Here is a 22955-nt window from a genome sequence, read left to right on the forward strand (position 1 = left end):
GAGGCGATTAAAAATTATGATGCATATATTGTATTTCGAACTATCTCAAATAATAAAATGTGTGAGGGAACACTTAAACACGAGTTGGATTCTGCCGAACCATTAACATTAAAAAATTATTTTATTTGCAGATTTTTGTCAAATTATTTTTCAATTCTGTTCATTTTAATGACTTGTAGTTATACATGTACTCAATTTTGATGTGTAATATTTTTTCTAAACGACAGTAAAAGAATATTCACTTTTATTTATTATTAATTTATACGTAAGTTTTTCCTGTTATAAAGATATTTTACTATTATCACGAAAGTTTAAACTGTAGGATATTTTCGTTGTGAAAGCATTATATTTTCTTTGCAGAAAAATAACTGATTCATACAAATATATGTATATATTGTTATGTGTTTTCATGGTGTCGCCTTTTTTCATTCTCTTTTTTTCTTCACTTTGTATTTTTCTTATATTTTCGTTTATTTATAGTATTGTAAGCAAAACTGAAAACTCTGTATTTTGGGCATTTAAAGAAAAAAGATAGTCGATAAAATTAAATTAACGATAAGATTTTATCATTTTGACAGTTTACATTTCGCAAAATGTATTAATCAGTAATATAATCTTGATTAAGTATTCATAATTACCGTCATTAAATTCATGGACGATATCCCGTTGTGTCGAGTCAAAATACATAGAATAATGTTTAATCGATGACTCAACGCATGTACATATTCGAGATAAAAATATTGGGAATTTCATGAAATGAGAGGAACTCTCTAAACTCTACGAATTAGTCGAAAATAATACGTAGTTAAAAATATTACGCACAATTTTTTTTGACAAATTAGAAATATTAATTTTCCAATATTATATTATCTAGTTATTCAGCGTAAGAAACGGATAGGAATCTTATTCTTTTCAGAGCTGAGCTAATTATTTTCAATCACAATGCGATAATTTAATTTCTAATATTTCACATAATTGTTTTTAAATTTATGAATACGCCTTTGTTTTTTGTAATATTTTACAAAATCAAGTTTATCGGAAATTTAATTGTCTATATTTTAGTAGAGGCAGACATTTTCACACAGAGAAATCGACCAGTCGGTCTCCATGGTGATCACACCCCTCTGGCGACTCTTGTATGGCTCTCAGTACTTATTTTCGAACCTTTTTTGCTTGCTTTTATTTATTGTTAGCCGTATACAAGAAATGTATGTAAAATAAATAATTTGTCATACGATATCAGCAAAATAGTTTGTTTCATTTTTTTTATTATTCATCAGCTATTCCTATATACACACATTCGCGTGTGCTAGATATGTTAACGACTATGTTTACTCGTACCTGCCTGTTTTCGATATAATACAAATGTAACGATAAGAGTATAATTATAAAATCCATAAATGACAGTAAAATACGTTATCTTTTCTTCAAATATTTGCGCAATAAATTTAGGTATATTACTAAGATTGTAAATCTTAATATTACAAAAATTTTGAATAAAGAAGTAAATTTGTGTTTCATTAGTAAATAGCTCTGATCCATATCAAATGTTGATAATTCATACAGGCGAGATATCTATATCAACGAAAAAAGTTTAAATTTGTCACAGTTTGCCAATATTCCTAATTAACGAGATGATCCGACAACTTAATTTATATTTATGCACGGAAAAAAATTGATTGAATTAATCTGAAATTTGGCTATAATAACCTGATTATTTGGTGAAAAATGAACGATCTAAAATTTTCATTAATACAACCAAACAAATTTGGTTACTTACATTCTGTTTAGTATAAGCAGACAAATTTGGTGGCACGCATTGTAATTACGGCAACCAGATAACATATGGTTACATACGTCCTGGTTAAAATACCCAATAAATTATTAGTTGCAATATCATGATATATATTATTAACATAATTAGATTTTTCATTTGATGAACAACCCTAAACTGGTTCGAAATAGTAAGGAAAAAATTTTTTCTTAGATTATTGGTTTAATCTTACATTTTTTATTAGGTATAGTTAGACAAATAATACATATATAAATAAATTACAGCACTTTAATCCGATGTCTTCTGATCCATTTTACACGAGAAACTTTTGCACAATTTATACCATTCAACCGTCAACGAAAACCATTCAACCAATTGTTGAGAAGATGCCAAAATGGTTATCAAATGCAATCGTTAAGAAACAAAATGTCTAACCAAATTTGTCTGGTTAAGATAAGGAATATTTTAGAACATTCATATTTAACCAAATAGTCAAGTTGTTATATCCATGCTTCATATTAATCCAATCAATTTTTTTTCACTTGCAAGATCTAAACTATGCTGGTGTTGCATCTAAATATTATGGTCATAAATACCAGATCTTTTAATTATGATAACCAGAAGTTTTGTTTAATTCTATCAATACTTTTTTAATCATATATGTCACGACAAGCCAACCATGCTTTTTATCCCTTATAGTCACAATAACTAGATATTTGGATATTATTACTACATACGCAATATAACCAAATTCTAACTATTATCATTTCTAAATAGTTTGGTTGCGTAATCAAATATTTGATTACAATAACCAGAAATTCTCTTTATTTCTATCAAAATTTGCTTAATCAAATATATCATGTTAATTCAACCATGGTTGTTTTTTCCGTGTGTATATTGGTAATTTCTTAAAAACAAAATTATGAGAAATTTTTAGCAAATTTGTAATGTTTTTATAATATTTGAGGTAAATTCAATCTAACATTTCATTTAAACAGATTTATAAATACATATCATTGGCAATTGCCAAAAAGTTTTCAGCTTACGTTGCAAGTCGACAGTTGTGCAATACCAAAGTATTAATAGACTAAACTGTCTGTGAGAGACTTCTAATAATAAATGCGTTTACTTTTGAAAGTTTTGGAACGTTTCGCTTGCAATATAAATGTCTTTTTTCTCTCTCCAAAATATACAGGCACATAATTGAGCATAATAAACGAATTATCAGCAAAAATTTTTAGAATTTTTAAACGTTAAATATATTAAGACACATATGGTATTAAAAATTCAAAACAGTAAAAAATAATTTATCTATCCCGACATTTTCTGATCATTTTTCTAAAAGAAAGCAAGTTGCATGACAGTCCATAATATAATGAGAACGCATAAAATTTTTTTTAATACATATTTATGTACTTTAAGATAATTTAATAATTCTGTAGCAAGTACACAGTTGGAAAAAAAATGTTAAATTTTACATAAATTGCATGTCCCAAACGGTCCCAAACTCAAATTTTTGTGATAATTTGACATAATATAATAGCTTTTAATTTTCTCTTGTGATACACTGTAATTGTGAGTGTAACCTCGCAGTACACCAATTGCGTGTAAGTGCTGCACCAGTGCTGCACTACACGAGTGTACATACACCATGATATACCACTACTTCATACTATCGATCGTGTTTAATCCTGCTGCCGGTTGACTATTATGTTCAAATTTTAAATATTACGCTGATTCTACACCGTCCTTTTGAGATCGTGTAGCAAATCCCACTTCGTGCATAAAATTTGCACTATACTATAGCCACTGAAGGAGTTAGCCTACCACCAGCCAAGGAAACACGTACGCTACACTGTCTGAATCTCAAGGAGAACGATACAATCAAAATAATGTCAATTTGACGTCATATTGACCGAATTTAGTCATTTTTTGATCATGATAAAAATCTCGACCTCAAATGACTTAAAATGACTTTATATTAATTTTTTAATTAAACTTAATATACCTCCCAGGTCAAGAACAAATTGAGCTATACTAGTTAGAAATATATATAAATTTATTATAATAATAACACCGGTATATACGGAAAGTTTCGACTTCACAGAGTCCTCAACAGCCGCAACCGAATTCTTAAAAATTAATTTAGTATATTAAATATTGCGAAGAATATCACAAGTTGGCGTTTCGTCCCGGCTTCCACTACTGGACTCATCAGTAAGGTAACGTAGTGGAAGCCTACCTTAGACGATGGTGTAAGTTATTAAATCGAGATTCTATATAAAGCGATATATGTGTATTTTAGCACTTGCGAGAATTTCGCGAATATCGATAGACATCTGATGGCGTAGTAATATTCTTCGCAATATTTAAGTAATAAAGTAATATACATGTTTACTCTCCCCCCTAACTTACCAGCTCTAAGTCCCCCCCCCCCGAATTGCGCGCCGAACTACAATCGGTCTTAAAACGCAACTCTAATAATTTGAAAATAACGTCTTCTTAATTATTTTTCCCACGCATTGTTAGACCAGCGTACAACACATTAAATTAAATTAATATCCGCTCAAATAAATTTCCAAATTAAACTTAATATACCTCCCAGGTCAAGAACAAATTGAGCTATATACTAGTTGTTAGAAATATATATAAATTTATTATAATAATAACACCGGTATATTCGATTATTAATTTTTAAATTAATTTTTTTTACTGTCATCTTTTTTTATCATCTGAGATCGAGATTTTTATCATGATCAAAAAATGATTAAATTCGGTCAATATGACATCAAATTGACATTATTTTGAATACCTCGTTCTCCTTGAGTTGCATCATAATCACTCACGCCAACGAATATTTTCCTATACGTATGTATAAGTACGCGAATATATGTTATTTCGTTTCTGTTATCTCGATGATGTGTAACACTACTATTTTTTTTTATCACTTTATAATTGATTCAAATAAAAATTGTCTTGAAATAGTATAATGTGTGCAATTTTGTCATTATAGTACGCCTTCTTGTAGAAAAATACTACTTAGCACTAGGAGGCACTACTGTACTACAGCAGAAAAATACTACTTAGCATACTACTGTACTACTACACTTATACAGCACTACTGCGCTGGTGTAGTAGTACAGTAGTGCTGAGTAGTGCTGTAGTACAGTATTATAGTGCCTGAAAATACTCCTAGGGCTCAGTAGTACTTTTCTATAAGGGAGGTCGAAACAGAGATTCTTCTAGCTCTGATCGAGTCAGTCTCGTAAGCCGAACTTAGTCCTATAAGCAAGCCTCTTGTATGCGACGCTTCGTGCTTGTAACAGTACTCGATAGGTTGAATAAGCCAACGTATTGGTAAAAACATTAAAACTGAAATATTGTAGAATTACTCAGATACGATAATATGTCACGTAAGGTCCTAACTGCTGCTATTACACGCGTAATTGCGCTATTAGTGCTAATAAGAGTGAAAAAATTGTTTTACAGGACGAGCGACTCGACAGTGCGTGTATGCTGAATTCGGCGCGGTCGATTTTTCGTGAAGCGTTCAAGATTGTCCCAAGGGTCCTTATGGTAACCGGAGGACAAGGTGGTTATCTTCCCACTGAGTTCCAAGGGCTGAAGGGCTGGCGACGCCGTTGGATTCATTCAGCCATTACCTATATTTAGAGGAATCATGATTAGCAGGAACGATATCATCCTGCAAGGAATTGAAGCGGAATGCGAAAACGGATGCGAGCACGATAACAATAATGATCAAAATTGTTCTACGAGCGTTGCGAACGTCAGAAAGGAAGATGCGTTCGTAAAAAGAAGTCACAGCAATTACTATCAGCCGCATAGAGCCCCGTTAGTTGGTTGGCAAAACGGAAGTCCTACAATTTATTCAAATCTCCTCCAGCAAAGCGTCGATTTCGACGAGACCAGCTTACCCTCGAAAAGCTGTAATGTACGTGAAATCAATTTGGATGCGATCAATATGACGGACAGATCTATCGACGCGATCGAATTGCTTGAGCCGACCGATACGATCATCAAGCCGATGGAACAGAGCGATGCTTGGAACAAAATTCAGAAGACACCCGTCAATCGTAAGGATTATGCCGATACAAGAAGAAATCGAATGCGAGTCAAGGATTCCATCGATTCCTTGAGCATTTCAGAGCGAGAGGAATCGTTGAGTTTTATAGCGAGGGAAGCTAAACGTGAAAAACCGAAAGTGCCTGATGGCGGTTGGGGCTGGGTGGTCGTTTTGGCCTCCCTGGTCATCTCCATGGTGGCCGATGGTGTCTCCTTCAGCTTCGGCCTGCTTTACATCGAGTTTCTTCATGAATTTGGCGCCTCAAAATCCAAAACCGCCTGGATCGGTTCGCTTTTCATGGCAGTACCTCTTCTGTCCGGACCGATCATGTCCGCCCTTGTCGATCGTTACGGATGCAGAAATATGACCATCGCTGGCGGTCTGATATCAGGGCTGGGCTTCATCCTGAGTATCTTTAGCAATACCATCGAAGTAATGTACTTAACGTTCGGCGTGATCGCGGGCCTTGGTCTTGGTTTGTGCTACGTCACCGCGGTTGTAAGCATCGCCTTTTGGTTCGACAAGAAACGAACCCTAGCTGTAGGTCTCGGGGCATGCGGCACCGGAATCGGTACGTTTGTCTACGCTCCTATGACGACGTACTTCATCGAGGAGTACGGCTGGCGAGGCGCTTGTTTGCTCCTAGCTGGTACTTTCTTCAATATGATTGTCGCGGGTACCGTTATGAGAGATCCGGAATGGTGGATTCTGGAGCAACGCAAACAGGATCAAGCTCTGCCGAAGAAATCGTACGGCCGCTCGGACGCAAGTTCATCGGACGAGTTTCCAGGCGTCGAGGAGCTGAGGAAGCTCTTTAGAAGCGACCACGCGCCTGAATATTTTTTACAAAATCTAAGTACGACCACTAAAGCGGTCGACGGAGTGAAGAGACAGACAACGAGTGTAGTCAATCTACCAACTTTTGTAAAGCAAAGCGAAAAGGTGAGCAAGGGAAAAGACTGCGCGGATGTTGCAAGAACGCGCGATAAAGCGACAACTTGCTGAATTTGTCAGTTTTTTTCTATAAATAAAAAAATAAATTTTAATGTGAAATTCTAGGTGCCTTTGGAAGTACTGGAGTTATTGCTGTCTAATTCTAGGCTGTACACTGTCATTCTAGAGAATTATCCCAGCCTTTTGTGTAGAAGCTTATCCGATAAACAACTGCAAGACTCGACGGGAGAAATTTGTAATAAAAGCGGCGTCACTATGTCAATGAGGTTAATTTGCTATACGTATTTGATACACATATAGTTATATGCAATACAATGCGGGTTTTGAAGAATCTCTTACGTATGTTTTTTCTTTACAATCGCGTATGCTTACCGCGCGACGCTTTGACGCTCGTCAGACACATCGAATATTATAATAGGCTGCGATATTTATTAATATTTATTATGTTCTACAAAGGCTTAAACGGGCGACGGAATCGAAAGCGATCATTGAACAAAAAAAAGATTCAACCTCCATTCACGCCCCGACGAAACAGGTTTGCGGCAGAAAAATATCTAGGAAGGAAATAGAAGAAATTAATCCTGTACTAGCAAAGGAAATCATGCATGCGGTAATTAACGAACAATTCGAACGATGTGTAAAAGATTCGATTATGGATTCTGTATAATTTGCTACTATATATGTGAAGCGACACGACGCGCGACGCATCGAATAACTATTATTTTCTTGCCAGGTCGCACCGGCTGAAAAAAAGAAATCTGTGTTGAAACGCTACGTCGAGCCGCAGCCCAGTAATGTCATCAGGACAGATTCCTTGCCTTGGCTCAGACGACAATTCAGCACCAACACCCATTATTTCAAGGATATCAGAGTTCACCGAAATTCCGTTATGTATCGCGGTGCTGCTTTAAATCTGCACAAATACAGGCTGAGAGCGAGCAGTTGTCCTGACATCTATAGAAATAGTATGACCACGCTGGCAAAAGAGAACGAACAGGTACTTTGTAGATCTTTTCTATTGAAAAGGAGAAATTTGCGAGACATGTATGAGAGAGATGTGTTTCTATCGATTTTTTCTTTCTTCATTTCCTGGCAATTTCATTTGGCAGAAGTGGTACGCCGAACTAATAGACTTGTTAAAGGGTATGTTGGATTTCTCCATGTTTTTTGAATTACATTTCCTGTTAATGTCATTGTCGACAATGTTGCTATTCACATGGTTCATCATACCGTATTTTTACCTGGCGGAGCACATGACTAGAAACGGTTACGACGAGTCCAATGCCGCTAATCTCCTCAGCATCATCGGTATAACCAATACCATCGGAATGGTAATATTAAATTTTACTTTAACGACATTTCACTCCGTCGTTTCCATTATTACTGCTTTCTTTTAGATTGGTCTGGGCTGGGCTGGCGATCAACCCTGGATGAATGTCAGGAAAACGTATGCCTGGTGCCTGATAGCCTGTGGAGCAGCCACCATATTTATGTCTGTGTTCACGCAACATTACGTATTTCTGTCGATAAGCTCGGCAGCTTTCGGTCTTTTCTTTGCCAGTAATTTCAGTTTCACGCCCGTTATATTAGTAGAACTGATTCCTTTGGAAAGATTCACTACCGCTTACGGTCTTAGCTTATTGTGTCAAGGAATCGGAAATCTTTTGGGACCTCCATTGGCTGGATGGTTCTTTGACGTAACCGGTTCTTGGGAACTTTCTTTCCAGATGGCTGGTGGTTGGATCATTGTCTCTGGAATCTTGGTAGGTATTATACCGTATACGAGAAATCGTAAGATTTTCGGTAGTGGACCAATCGAGATGGAACGAATGAATTGCGAAGACTGTTTGGCATAGATAACAAAAATATACTTTTACTACGTTTGTAAATTGCGCACTGGCATCAGGTAGAACAAAATTAATGAATATTTTATCCAAAATCAAATTTTAATCTAATGTGTCAGTCAAAATAAGAATCTCATCGTATTTTAGAGCAGTGCGATTATATCTGTTACACGATATATACATATACATATGTATATATATATATATATATATACATATACTATATACATACATATAATAGGATATGTATATATACATGTATGTATATATATATGTATGTATAGACAATGTGTGACAAATTTTGAATTGTCTGTTGGTATAGAGAGAGTTTATTTGCACGTACTTTTCCCTTGTACTTAATTTACTCGTGTTATTAATAAATTCTATTTACATAATATTATAATTGCTACACGTTCGTTTAAAATATACTAATTTCGCAACTCTTAATTACATACGCGCATACACAAACATACGTATACCTTTATAGATGATAATTGTAAGTTCAATTTACCTTTCTATCTACTTAAAACGCTCAATCGCATACGCAATGTATGCACATGTTATAGATTTAATTTTAATAATTAGATCGTTCAATTTTGTTATGAAACAAAATTAGAGTCTAATTAAAGATAATGTATTTTGTAACAAAAAAGAAATCTCATAAATAACAAAAGAGATTCGGGCATACAGAGAAATATACTTTCATTTGATTTAATCTGAAATGTTTAAATACGTTTACACAATCAACATTTTTACATTATTTTACAAAAATAAAAGAACGATGTTTATATAACAGATTTCGCAAATAATAAGCGATACAAGTTTAATATTCTGACATGCGATTCAACTGTATCACAAGTTATCATTTTCACATCTGTCGCGCAAATGTTATGTATAATGTGAATTGTTTGTTAATAGAAAATCCAAAGATTAGAGAGATAAGTAGTCAATTAAATAATAAAATAATATTTATTAGTATTTTTGTTAGAAGATGTGCGCATTTAGAACAATGTGTATAATTTCGAAAGAAAGAATTCTGTTATAAATCGTTGAATTTATTTAGTTTAATTGTTTGTTCAATTATGTCATTGCGACATAAAATATTCTGTTATGACGATATGTACAAATATATAAATGGACGTTTTATTTCATCTACGATGTCAACGTGTACTATCTGCCCGTAGAACAAGTAATAAATCTTAAATGTAAAATTATTATTTAACAAACGGTCCAATTATAAATATGACGATATTAATGTTTTGATCACTGTTTCAAATTCAATCGATTACATATTTTGCAAAACAAAACAATAAAAAATATATATGTATATTATATATATCTCTTTTATACAGTATATAGTAGTAGTATATAAAATTGAGTGAGAAAAATTTCCAAATTTCTTCCCTTTTGCGGTGAATCTGAGCCATCAATCTCAGGTAGATACCTGAGATCAGTATCCTGGAGACGTAGTCGGATTGAGTGGATTAGGACTTGGACTTCGGATGGGTGCTCTCGGCACGCCTAGAACGCCGGCGAGATTTCGTACGCTTTTAGGAAACGCTCTCGCGATGATAAAATGCTGAGGGCCGATCAAGGCGTCTCCCATTATACCGAGGCGTACTCCGTTCCTATGCCTGTGCAGAGTCATAGACATGTCTAAAAGCATATAGATACATTACAAGTGTTTTGATGAACAAGCGCGATGTAATAAAAGAAAAGCAGATATTCGCGCAAAAGCGAAACACATTGATGACATGTACTGCAATTTCCTTGCGGTGGTCGCCAGTAAACCGCTCCGTCTATGCCCTCCACAGGTAAATCTCCGTCAACATGCGTTAAACATAGAGAGTATCTTTTCGACAGCTGATTTAAAAGTAATTTCAAAACGATGGACGGAACGCAGGACGAAATTAATCCGCAGGATGTTTCCGCTGCCGTGAGAGCGTAAATTGCGCTTTGCCGGGACCTGGCATTCTGCACGTTTCGTTGAATAACCTTGGGAAACGCGACGCGTTGGAGAGATCCAATTATAACTAACTTTTTCGAGCTTAAGTCGAATAAGCATTATGCAATACCTGCAATATTTCAATGAGGTCGTCGTGGAACAATGGTGTTCTGGTTGGTAACGCGATACAGAGGATACCCCTGGCCTCGTGATTTCGAAGAAACACTGATCGCTGACTCACGTATTTCACTGTCGCGAATACATCATCCGGCACGTTGACGGCCAAATGCTTAAAGTATTCTTTCAGGGCGTCCACGGTAGCTGTTAAAAGAATCTCCATCTCCGTCGCGCCAGTCACATTAGCCATTTTTCGTACGAGCTCGATGTCCACCTCTTCAGACCAAGCCACTACTTTCCTGCCACATGGCGAGATGGTCTGCAGTCGATTCGATTGCGGATTCTTCAAAAATAGCTCCTCGATTATGATTTTGGGTGCAGTCGCGGCTATCCAGCTGATGGACATCGTCTCCCGAATTGCTTGAAACGTCAGAGGAAGGTAACACGACAGCGTGTACATCAAGGTGTCCGTAGGATAATTGCAATATTTATGCCGCGACAGTAAAGCTCGCAATTCTCGAATGAGTAAGAAAGGCGTCTTCAGAAACGACGCGATCACGATATAAGACAGAGCAACGCATGTACAGAGAACGTCGATCGGGTTGAGAGATTTCGCAATGGAGTCATATATCATTTGAGAATTAAAATTTCTCTTCCTCGATTCGCGCCGGACGATCGACGGCAGCTCCAAAAGTTTTAATCCTCCCGACTTTCGGCACTGTCTAAAGAAATTACAAAACAATGTTGTAATATTATCCCGATATGTATTTTATTATTATTTTGGATATTCGAATGAAAGTTTATAGCAAGCGCGAATATAACGATATAGTCTTCTGGAATGAAATGAGGCAACTCGAGATTACGTTATTGTCATGCACGAGATTTGTGGGAGCAATCAGATATACCTGGCCAATTCCTTCAAAGTGCAAACCAACACTATCGTCGCGATCTTGATACACTGACATATTCCTATACGCTTTTTTAGAATCCCCGGCTGCTCTGTGGGATCGTTATTGTAAAGAAAATCGTTCCAGTAGTTGCTGAAGCTCTCTCGGAACATCTGTCGGAGACGCGGTAGAGCGGAGGGTTGGGTATACAGATTCGTAAAGGGCGAGTCGCTCTCTTGACAAGTCCAGTTGTCCGTCGAATATTTCAACGGCAAGAAATCCGCCAAAGTTAGATGCTCCTGTCGCAGGAGCAAGTGATGCGCTCGCACGAGACATATCTGACGCTCTTCTCCTCGCGCCAAGAAGTTGACTACGTGCACTTGCCAAGGCGGTAATTTCTTCGGAAGGAACTTGGATGTGACGTCGCTTATGTAATCCTACGACAAAAGAATTGCCTATATATACGTGAAACAGCTGGCTCTGCTCTACGCTAAAAGTATATGAAGTAACAATAGATTAAATGAAAGAACGACCTGTATATTGTTCTCCGTGATAGGACGACCTCGAAATGAGTACGGTGAATTTGCGAGATGATTGTCCACGGAAAAGTAATCAAGTTCTTTCCATACGTATACGCCCCATCGCGTGAAGAGAGCCGATTTAAGGAATTTTCTCGTCGAAGCCAGATGCGCCAAATGATTTCTCACGCCCTTTACGATCGAACGTCCTTGCACGAGAAGGGTGCATATGCCCTATATGCAAGTATCGTGATAACGATGGATAAATAATCAGTGGCAGTCGATTAAAATGATTGGCCCAATCAAATTCATCGACACTTACGGGATTGCGTCCTTGGTCCAAGATGCTACGAATACTATTCTCCTCCACAATGACGTAACTCGGATGTTTCCACTTGACGAAGGATATCCAACATTTTCTTGTCCACGTCACCACTTAAAAACGCCAAATACACAATAATGTAGCCCGTGGTAGATGAACGTTATTTAGCCCAAAGGAGAATATAATTTCAGCGCCGATATTATTAACATTAGTAGATATAAGAATATATAATAATGCGCGCACACATTCGGAACAAAAATAATTACCTACATACGCGATAAGAAGAAGAGGAACCAAGAAAGTCGTCAGTACAAAACTGAAACCGAAATTCATCATCGGAGAAATACCGAACATGACTTGATCTTGCGATACGATTTTCGCCTATTATTGGACAAGAACCACTCTAAATCTCGCAGTTTCCGATATCTTACTGCTTGGTGATATAACTCGGCGCAACTTGACTCACGGCATCCGCGTTCTCGTATGCATGAGTCTCGGGGATGCGGCGCGAACGATTATACGCCGAGTCTGACCTTTTACGACCCCCCGGCAAAAAGAAAACCAAGCGCGATATACTCTATTCCTTCGTGTCTCACCTCTCACCGTCGAACTCGTCGAAAGAGGTCTTCTTGTCAGAAGTCTGCGAGAGTTATCATTGCCGAGCGACAGTCATAACAATCAGTCGTGGCGAAAAGAGCAAGCAGGGTTCGAGATAATACAAGTCTTTAGTTTGAAACCTATTACGACGAAACTGTTTACGGACGAATGTAAACATCGTTGATCGAAAAGAGTTCCCCTTCAATGAGAAATATACAATATATTTTACAAAGAAATCATTTCCTCAAAAGTATATATACAAGGTGTTCGGAAATTCAATCGATAAACTTTCAGAGACTGTCGGGGGCACCAAAAGGATCACTTTTTGCAAATGGACCTATAGGGTCGGAAGCGCGTCATTTCATCGACAGACAGTGTTCGAAAAAAGTCAGACCTCGAAATATCTAAAATAAATATAAGTTTTGTAAAAAAAAACTGTTTCAGACAAAAGTTGTAAAAAGATTTGGTACTTGATTTGGCACCTACTTTGTTACTTTACAAACAAAGTAGATGCTTCCCATTTTCTAGATATTTACCATGGAAGCGTGCCCGTGCACAGGGGGGGAGGGGGATGAGCTTCGCGTAGAAGATTTTACACATTTACATAGAGGGAGAGGGTGCAGAATAGTACTTATAACAATGTACAAAATGACACATGCCAATTGCGAATGTAAAAAATGTAAAATAAATTTCCAGAGTAAATGGACTTTGCAATATCATGTAAACTTAGAGCACAAAGATGAAAGACAAAAATCTCGCAAGGTATATGCCTTAAAATTATGTGATAACTTCTGTCAGCTCAAATTAGCATTTTATTATTTCTTTTAAAATTATCTTTTTTTCTAACTTTATCTCATTTCATCATTTTTATAAATTATTTAATTAAGAATATGTTAGCTTTGTTTGTGGTAAAAAGCCTTTTGTTACCAAATAAAATCAAAACAATTCCATAAATATAGAAAACCGTATCACCGTTTCGTTTCCAGAGTTGTAAGATAAAATCAGGATTACAACTAAAGTACACAAACTAAATGAGAACATTCATCTGAAAATGATTTAATTGGTGAGAGATCAAAATAACAGTTTTTTATATTTCAAAAATGAATCACAAAAGATCAGTATTAATTTCAAAAGAATTCTTATTAAATTGTCTTACCATATTGTCTACTTTAGCGTAATACATTTTATTATTGGAAGATAATGAAATGGTAAAAAATCTTGGCATATATAATGATGTATTCAAGTCAGACGTAAAGTTGGGAACTGTTGGTGTATGTTTACTTTAAACTGCATCTTCAATAATATATGAGTCATTTTTCATGGTATTTCATTATCTTTCAATAATAAAATGTATTACGTTAAAATAGACAATTTGACATAAGAATTCTTTTAAAATTAATACTGATCTTTTGTGATTTATTTTTAAAATATAACAAATTGTTATATATAGTTTGATCTCCCACTTAGATCAAGATTTTGGAGTGTAAATTAACCAGTTTTCAATCACGTAAGTATATCTTCATAAGTATACGTTTACAAATTATTATTCTCTAATTAATAATTAATATCGTGAGAAAGGATTGTTCTGATAATCAATTTCGTAATAACATTATACCAAAAAAATTTATTACGTTTATTAGTATATTTGATTATACATATGTAATATATTGATATTGGAATAAATACATATTTACTTTCATTGCATTATCTTTCAATAATAAAATTATTATGTTAAAAATATATTATGTTAAAATATTTTTATAGAAAACATCAATGTAGACATACTGGAAGAGTACCGTTCGGAAACCATTACCAAGAAAGAGAAACCATAATAAATCTCTTAATACTAAACATTAGAAAGAAGCATAAATGATGTAAAAGAAGAATATTTATTCATTTTTATGTACGTTTATTATAATTTTTTTTTAATGTTCAGTATTAAGAACTTTATTATGATTTCTCTTTCTTGGTGATAGTATCCGAATGGTGCTTTTCCAGTATGTCTACATTGATACTCTCTAAAATACTTTAACATAATACATCTTATTATTAAAAGATAATTCCAATGGAAGTGAATATGTATGAAAATGGTTTAAATTAAAAGCATTTAATCTTGCATTAGTTAAATTTCTAATTTTTGTTTGAACTTCCGGTTTTGATTTGGTTATACCAAGTTATTAAATTCTACCTTTAAAAACCCATGTATTACTATTATTTAAATTCTACCAGAGAGAACTCTGCTGTTACTTTATTTTGAAGCGCCTTTATGTCCACAAAACGTGGACATTGAACTATGTAGCCAATGTCCACAATCGTGTCGGTAATGTCCACAATTTTTTGGTTCGATTCTTCCCTATGTCCATGATTTTTTGGTTTGAATCTTCCCTATGTCCATGATTATCAATCCGTTAGCCAAACAAAGCAGACAACCAATCGATGTGTCTGAGACCAAGTCAGAATCAGTTCTTTTTGGTTGAACTTTTGTACCAGTTCATCATTTTACCTTTTCTCTTCTTCTAAAGAAAAAAGGAAAAAATATGAACTGGTGCACACAAAACACGAATTTTATAATAATTGCAAAGCGGCATTCTCTGCTGAACACAACCACTAGGCCGATATTTTATCGGTCGACAAGGCTTTTCAATGGCTGCAGAATAGAGTGATTCTCAGATCATCTATTCTTGAAAAGAAACGTATATATGTATACGAGAAATCAGAAAAATACTAATACAAAATTTATTAATGAGTTATCAAAAATAAAATTTTGAATTTTGTATATCTTCTAATAGAGAAATGAAAATTGCTAACTTTTAAGAAACTTGAAATCAAATATTCAAATAAATTAATTTCACGAATTTTGACTTATAAAATACGTGTCTGTATAAAAATGGAATTAGGAAGTTGTTTTCTTTATGTTAACTTAGCCCGTCCTTCCTAAATATATAGTTATTAGTAATTAGTACAAACGAGTTAGAGAGGCCCTCCACCACCCCCACCGATTTTATCGGCGGTCCTCTTTTCTTTATAAACTAGAACAATACAGGCGCGCGCTACGCGCACGCTATCAACATTTGACATTATTAAAAAATATATATACATAAGTAGTCAAAATGAGTAATCACTTATATTAAAAATAAATGATCATAGTGAGTAGCTTATAACGTAAAATCATATATTAAAAAATAATTTTCTTTTATCTTTTCTATATCAAGAAAATGACAATTTGAAAACACTATCATTTCCACATCACCTTGCGGTAGATAGTATGATGCGTTTTTTTTATAGTGGTTTCCCCATTAGGCCTAATCCACTTCTCATATATTACCCTTTTATATTATTTTTTTCAGAAGATGTTATTAAAGATTTTAAGATGTTTTTTGAATACGTTTTTCAATATACATAAGATGTGTTGAACATTTTTGAGATATTATACCATTATATCTTTTTTTCATTGTACCTTTCACAGAGTGAAAGTAAGAATAAGGAATAATAAATAATAAACAATATATGCACAAAAATAAAATAATCAAATAAATTAATAAATAATTATTTTTTATAGTAAATAAATATATATTTTTTTTAAAAAGTTAAAACATTTAAAATTATTCATTTAATAACAAACAAATAATAAAAATTAAGAATTTACTTATTCATAAATAAATTATAAATTAAAATTAATACAATGTTGCTTATGTAATATTATTTAAAGTATTTATGTAATACAAGTTTAAAAATACTTTTAACTTATAAGAACATTTTTCTTTAATTATTTTACTAATTTAAAAACTATTATAACCTTGACATTGTAATATTAGGATTTTTTAATATCATAAAAATTTACAATAAAAAAAGGTAAATACTGTACTTTTTAAAAGTAAATACTATAAGTAATATGTAAAGGCTCAAAATGATTTAAAATTAAGTAATAATAAATAATGCCTATATGAATCGACACAGTGTGACACAATTTATTGGAATTGTATAAATCATAATTAAATAATATGTAAAGGCTCAAAACGATATAAAACTTTAATATTATTAAGTACCTTTATGTTATTATTTTTTATTTAAAAAATAAAAGGAATTATTTATATATTTCTTTATATACATAATTTTTAATTTGTTTATTATCACGTTGACTACCTAGATAAACTTTTAATGCTTCCCAAGAATGTACTCTTGAAAAAGCAACATAAATCATTTAGCAAAAACGAGCTAAAGAGGCCCTCCACCACCCCCGCCGATTTTATCGGCGGTCCTCTTTTCTTTATAAATTATACTTATACTCGTAAAAAACGGACCATCGTAACAACAGCCTGTTTTTGCGGATAATTGTTGTTTTATATTTATATTTTTTTATTTTCTTTATTTTTCTTTATTTGTTATATACTCGTACATCTTGAATACAATATTTAATGCTATCTTTGGATATAATACTTTATTCAATTTAATACATTAATAAATATAATATTTGTACAATAACTATGTGAATATTACAATGACATTGACAATATATAAGAATAATAATACTTACAATCATAATATATACAATATAAATGCTGTCAAAATATATGAAAAATTATATTAAGAGAGAACATAATTAAAAAATTACATTATTATATATAACAAAATGGGATTACACGAAAACGTCGAAAATAAGTACAAGAACACATAATTTTATCAAATGTATAGTTTCTAGACAAATACAAATAAAATTTATTATATATCGTTATATACCCTAACAGTCTAATTAACGTATGATATAATTTATTAGTATATTTGTACAAATTACAAAAATTAATTTGATAACATTTTTTTATCTGGACATAGTTTACATAAATTTTACGTTACGCATCCAATACTATAAACATTTATTTACAATAAAATGAAATCACAATTACAACATTAACGCGTTACACAAGTAATATCAGTATAATATTTTACATTGTTAAATTAAATTTCGATAAAGATTTGCTGAAAATACAATAAAAAATGTAAAACTATTAATTTATAATATATTATCTTCATATTTGCTAATTGGAACAGAATGCTGATAACTGAATAAAATTTAAAGTTTTATTCAATTTTAGTTCCTTCTTTCCAATTATCAAGTATTGTATGATATCTATGAATGGTTTCGTTTCACATATGGTGCGAATGATGTACCATTTCATCTTTAGTATTCGGTAAATGACAAGGATAAAATTATACATCTTGCGCATCGTGTGTGAAACGGAATAAGGACTTATATTTTCTCTTTACCTATATAATATATTAATTAGACTTTGCCTATCCGTATTTTTATTTCGTGCCTATTCGCCTATAAATAAGCGGGATGACCTAAACGCGATACTAAACGAATAAGAAAATTTTAGAAATGTAAGAACTCGCAATTTAGTTTGCGAGTTCTTATGTTTCGACAATTTGGCCCTCCCGAAAGTGATTGCCCTCCCAAATATCAAGAGACATGGTAGTGTATCGACTCAAAGACCATTTAACTTACATTTTATATTTACCTTCGTACCTTTGATTGGTGTTACATACCAACGAACCTACCTTGTAGATCCTCTTCGTCTTCTTTCTTCTGGCCAAATTAAACTAACCTTTTGATGATCTTGGCCAATAATTTCTGGTATTTCTGGATACCAGAAATCAACATAAAAAGGAGAAACTCCTTTTTGCCTGCCGATTATCACCGGCAATAAGAGTAAAATTATTACGCTTTTGTTCGATGCGCGAAACACGGACGCGTCGCGAAGGGCCATCATATTAATGAAATTAATTGTACTACACGAAAATAAACTGTCAATGAGATGATACAACATTTCCAATTAATATACGATTAAATTTTGTATGTACTCTTTATTCGCGTTTCTGCGTAATTAAATACCTATCTATTTATTAAAATATATTTATCCGATTAAAACTAAATGTAAATTAAAAAAATCTTTATATTGAGACACTGATCTGATTCAAAAAAGCTCTATCGCGAATATTATGAAATTTAGATTTGTTTTTTAAGTAAACTTTATAAAATAAAAATAAAATCTTGATTTAAAAATAAATTCAAAAAATTATTTAATCATAACTACTATTTGATAATCTAAAGCCCATTTACATCGATTCGACCGATTCGTTACTGAATTTCATTTCGAAAGCATTCGGAGACGAGAAATTCAGAAAAATGACGTAAGATTCGATAGGGATAATAAATTTCCCTCAATAATATCGATTTAAATTATACCTTTTTATAGTAATTATAATTTATTAGAATTATTTTTTATTTATTTATAATAATTATTTCGAAATAAAAAGTATTTCAAGTGACACAAATTTGTGATCACAATTTTAAAACAGTTATTAAAATTCTTATTTCATTTCGTGATAAAACGTAAATTGAATCTCACGTCATATTTTACTACTTTAACTGGTAAAATCCAGTTACCAATTACTACGTATGGATAAGTTATAACAGTTTAGGCTAAAGTTAGAGCAATGAGAGAGATAAATAAAATTAGAAATCATAAAACGTCTTATATCAAAAAGTAAAATGAATTGTTTGTAATGTATCGCTCAATATTAAAACGTTTGTTACTATTTTATAAATCAAGCGATAAATATAAAATTACTTAAAAAACAATACCTTCTTATACGCAACTGTTTTTTTGCACTAACTTTTGTAAAACTTAATCTTAGATAGGTAATTGTTTGAATGGGATAGATGGGAAAAATAATGAAACAACATGTAACACTCGGATCTTCAATCTTCATGGTATGAGATAATCCAAATGTCACAATTTTTGTTTTAATGTAGATAATATCTTTAACCATTTTTCTATATTTTTTTCATTTTACTAGATTATTGCATTTTGTATTTAATATACAAAATATATAAATATTTGATTCTCTTTATTTCTTAATCTATGATTTAACCCTTCGTGTACCGACGTATTTTCGGCACCTTCGTCGTACCGACGGGGGTCGTTTGCGTCCTGACGTTTGTTGAAGCACTTAAAATGCTTTAAAAAATCTGAAAAAATTCATGGAGGTTCTTTCAACCTTCAACTTGAAGTCCCGACTATAATATTTAGGAAAAAAGTTATTTTTTAATATAATTTGTTATTAAAAAATGGAGGTACTATAAGGTTATATAATTTTGCTTGGGTCGAAAACGACCCCCGTCGGTACACGAAGGGTTAATATGTATTCACCCCCCTGTTTTTATTTATATTTTATTGATATACATTTTCTGTGATTCTATTATGCTATTTTATATTATTCTTTATATTTTCTTTGTATATTCTAAGATTTTGTTAATTTTTTTCTATTTAGTCATGTAAGAATACCATGAGTCAATTTAAGTAACAGCTGTGAATGAAAAAATCAATATACTTTAATCTTCTATAGTTTTGTTTAATCTATTCATAGCTTTAAATAATTGTAATTGTGTATTTTCAACTTATAAACATGAATATTCAATCGATTTTTATGTACTCGATTTTAATATGAACCAAAAAATATTAATAAACGATCAATATAAATAATCTTCTATTATGTCCTCATGATATTCTTAAAATTTTTGAAAAATTTCGTCTTTATGCATTTGAAATGTATGTGCAACCGAACGTATTTTCGTATGCACATAAATTTATACGCACAATATATTCAGCAATAAAGAGGGAGGATCCAAGATTAAGTTTATTCTAATCTGTTAAAACTTATCCATTTTAGGGCAACGGATGTATGGAATGTTACGTTCTTGTCTATTAAATTTATATATTACTATTATTAAATTGATGTATACATGTATCTAAGTATACCTCTCTCTTTCTCTTTCTATATATAATATATTATTATAATAAAATTACCACACATCCATACCCCAATAATAACGTTAATTAATCACTCACCGACCCGATGCGCAACAGCGGAGTTACATCTGCAATGTCGCTACGATGATTCTGTAACAAAAAAAATACATAATCCAAATTAAAACACAATTCTAAATTTTATGAAAAGACCACTTAGAAACATTTTTATAAAATTTCAAATTTTAAAGCAATATTTACCGCAAGGTTGCTCCACCGGTGCCCGATGCCTCTCCCGGTCCTCCTCCTCCTCTCAGATTTGGGTTGACATCCTCTCGCACTGGTCACTCGCGTAAAACACTCGCGAATAGTATACTACAATAGCGCGCGTTTTCCGGGTTTACAAAACCCACGATAGGATTTCCATTTCGGTCGGTGGAATCAACACCACACGTCGACGAGTACTGCGAAACACACGGTTGTTGCCGAACAAGGGTTAAGCCCCACACGATAGAAGACGTAATCGATCGTATCGAGTCCATCACCTCTGATTTAAGGAAAATCACGTTTAAAATTGACTCAGCCATACGTCCTAACTGTCATTTCATCGTGGACACAAAAGGTGCTGTACCTCGTGCGATAACACGAGGCTAGTAGACGTGACGAGCGCCTCTTGATTTATTAACAAGAGAAAAGTTGGTACCGATTGCCGATTCTAACAATTTAGACAGTATCGGAAATAGGATCCAACCCCTCGGCACGAGCAGATCATAAGATCAACAGCTAGGTTCTGACCAAGTCAGATTAAAGCGATTAAAAACTGGTAGATAAATTAGAGAAATGAGCGTCCTGACAGAGTTATACAACTTCAGCCTTTTTGGGCAACCCAGAGATGAACCCGAGAGACAATCGATCGCTTCTACCGCTAAGGGCCGAACCGTTTGCCGACAGACGGAGCGTGTCCTCTATCAGCCGAAACCGCGCGAACACAGCACCCTGTGCGAAGTGCGTGACATGTACGCGGCCGACATCACCTCGTGCCCGGGCACTCGGCGTGAGAGTTGCAATGACCACCAATGGTGGCCACACATGCAGCAACGTCTCGAAGAGAGTTCCGTTTCCTGTCGAAACATTGTAGATGTGATTCCATCGACCGTCGAAATAGATCTCCATCGAATGGGTATTGCGTGAAAAGTCCAATTACTCCGATAATAACTTCAACGGCACTCCCGAAACAAACGCGACGAACCGGCTGCGGTTCGTATATTTTCAATTAAATCGGCGACGAGGGTACGTTGGCTTCCCCGTCGTAGGATTTTTACACGAGAAGAGAACGATTTTACTCGAGTATCTAAAAATTTATCTAGATACGCGTATCATTCAGATAGATCCGAAAATTTTGAGGTACTTTAGGAAAATCGTTTTACTTCCTCGTGTACATCCTCGGGGTACTGAGCCCTCTCACCACGTCAAGGTCGTACCCGTGAGAGGGAAGATATTGTATGAAATTCCGAAAAATGTATTATACATTTATTATCCATATTACTATCAATAATTATCGGTTAACTTTTAAAAATGAATATTAAATACACACAATTTGCCACGAAATAAATCAAGAGCAGATAAGAGGGTTGAAATCTATTAGATATCATAATAAGGGTTCATGAAGTGGGCTAGAAATTAATAAAAATGAGAAATATTCCTTTCATTACCGACAAATAGTTCCATAGTTACGCTCAAGTTTTTATACGGATAATATTACAAAAGATGCACGAAAACGAAAAATTAAAAAAATTATTAATTATACGAACTATGTTAATTAGAAATCGTACGAATTCCGCGCGTTATTTGCATGGAAATATTAAATATTTTTATAACTATAATGAGTTATCGTTCGAAGTACTCTATAATCGAGAGTTATACTCAAGGTAGAGAAAAATTTTACGTTAAAAAAAATTTTTCTCTTCCTTGAGTAAAAAAATCAAACAATAAAAATATTTATTTCGATTACTTGATTAATCAGGTAATTAAAAAATTTTTATTCCGATTACTTGATTAATCAGGTAATTAAAAAATCTTTATTTCGATTACTTGATTAATCAAAT

General features: G+C 33.4%; 2 protein-coding genes across 2 annotated transcripts; one reads left to right on the forward strand and one right to left on the reverse strand.

Moving 5' to 3' along the window:
* The first annotated feature begins 5325 nt into the window (after positions 1 to 5325).
* Positions 5326 to 8710, forward strand: LOC108772774 (uncharacterized). Its single transcript, XM_018538388.1, has 6 exons — positions 5326 to 6800; positions 6918 to 7078; positions 7269 to 7422; positions 7546 to 7809; positions 7922 to 8143; positions 8210 to 8710. The coding sequence occupies exons 1-6, from the start codon at positions 5454 to 5456 to the stop codon at positions 8666 to 8668; spliced, it is 2607 nt and encodes an 868-aa protein (XP_018393890.1). The 5' UTR covers positions 5326 to 5453; the 3' UTR covers positions 8669 to 8710.
* A 1290-nt stretch (positions 8711 to 10000) lies between these two features.
* Positions 10001 to 12812, reverse strand: LOC108772741 (uncharacterized). Its single transcript, XM_018538343.1, has 7 exons — positions 12712 to 12812; positions 12446 to 12558; positions 12139 to 12357; positions 11624 to 12042; positions 10732 to 11440; positions 10417 to 10651; positions 10001 to 10312 (listed from the first exon to the last, which is right to left on the reverse strand). The coding sequence occupies exons 1-7, from the start codon at positions 12797 to 12799 to the stop codon at positions 10107 to 10109; spliced, it is 1989 nt and encodes a 662-aa protein (XP_018393845.1). The 5' UTR covers positions 12800 to 12812; the 3' UTR covers positions 10001 to 10106.
* Positions 12813 to 22955: the final 10143 nt, after the last annotated feature.

The sequence above is a fragment of the Cyphomyrmex costatus genome, unplaced genomic scaffold (assembly GCF_001594065.2).
Source record: "Cyphomyrmex costatus isolate MS0001 unplaced genomic scaffold, Ccosl1.0 scaffold193, whole genome shotgun sequence".
NCBI classification, from domain to species: Eukaryota; Metazoa; Arthropoda; class Insecta; order Hymenoptera; family Formicidae; genus Cyphomyrmex; species Cyphomyrmex costatus.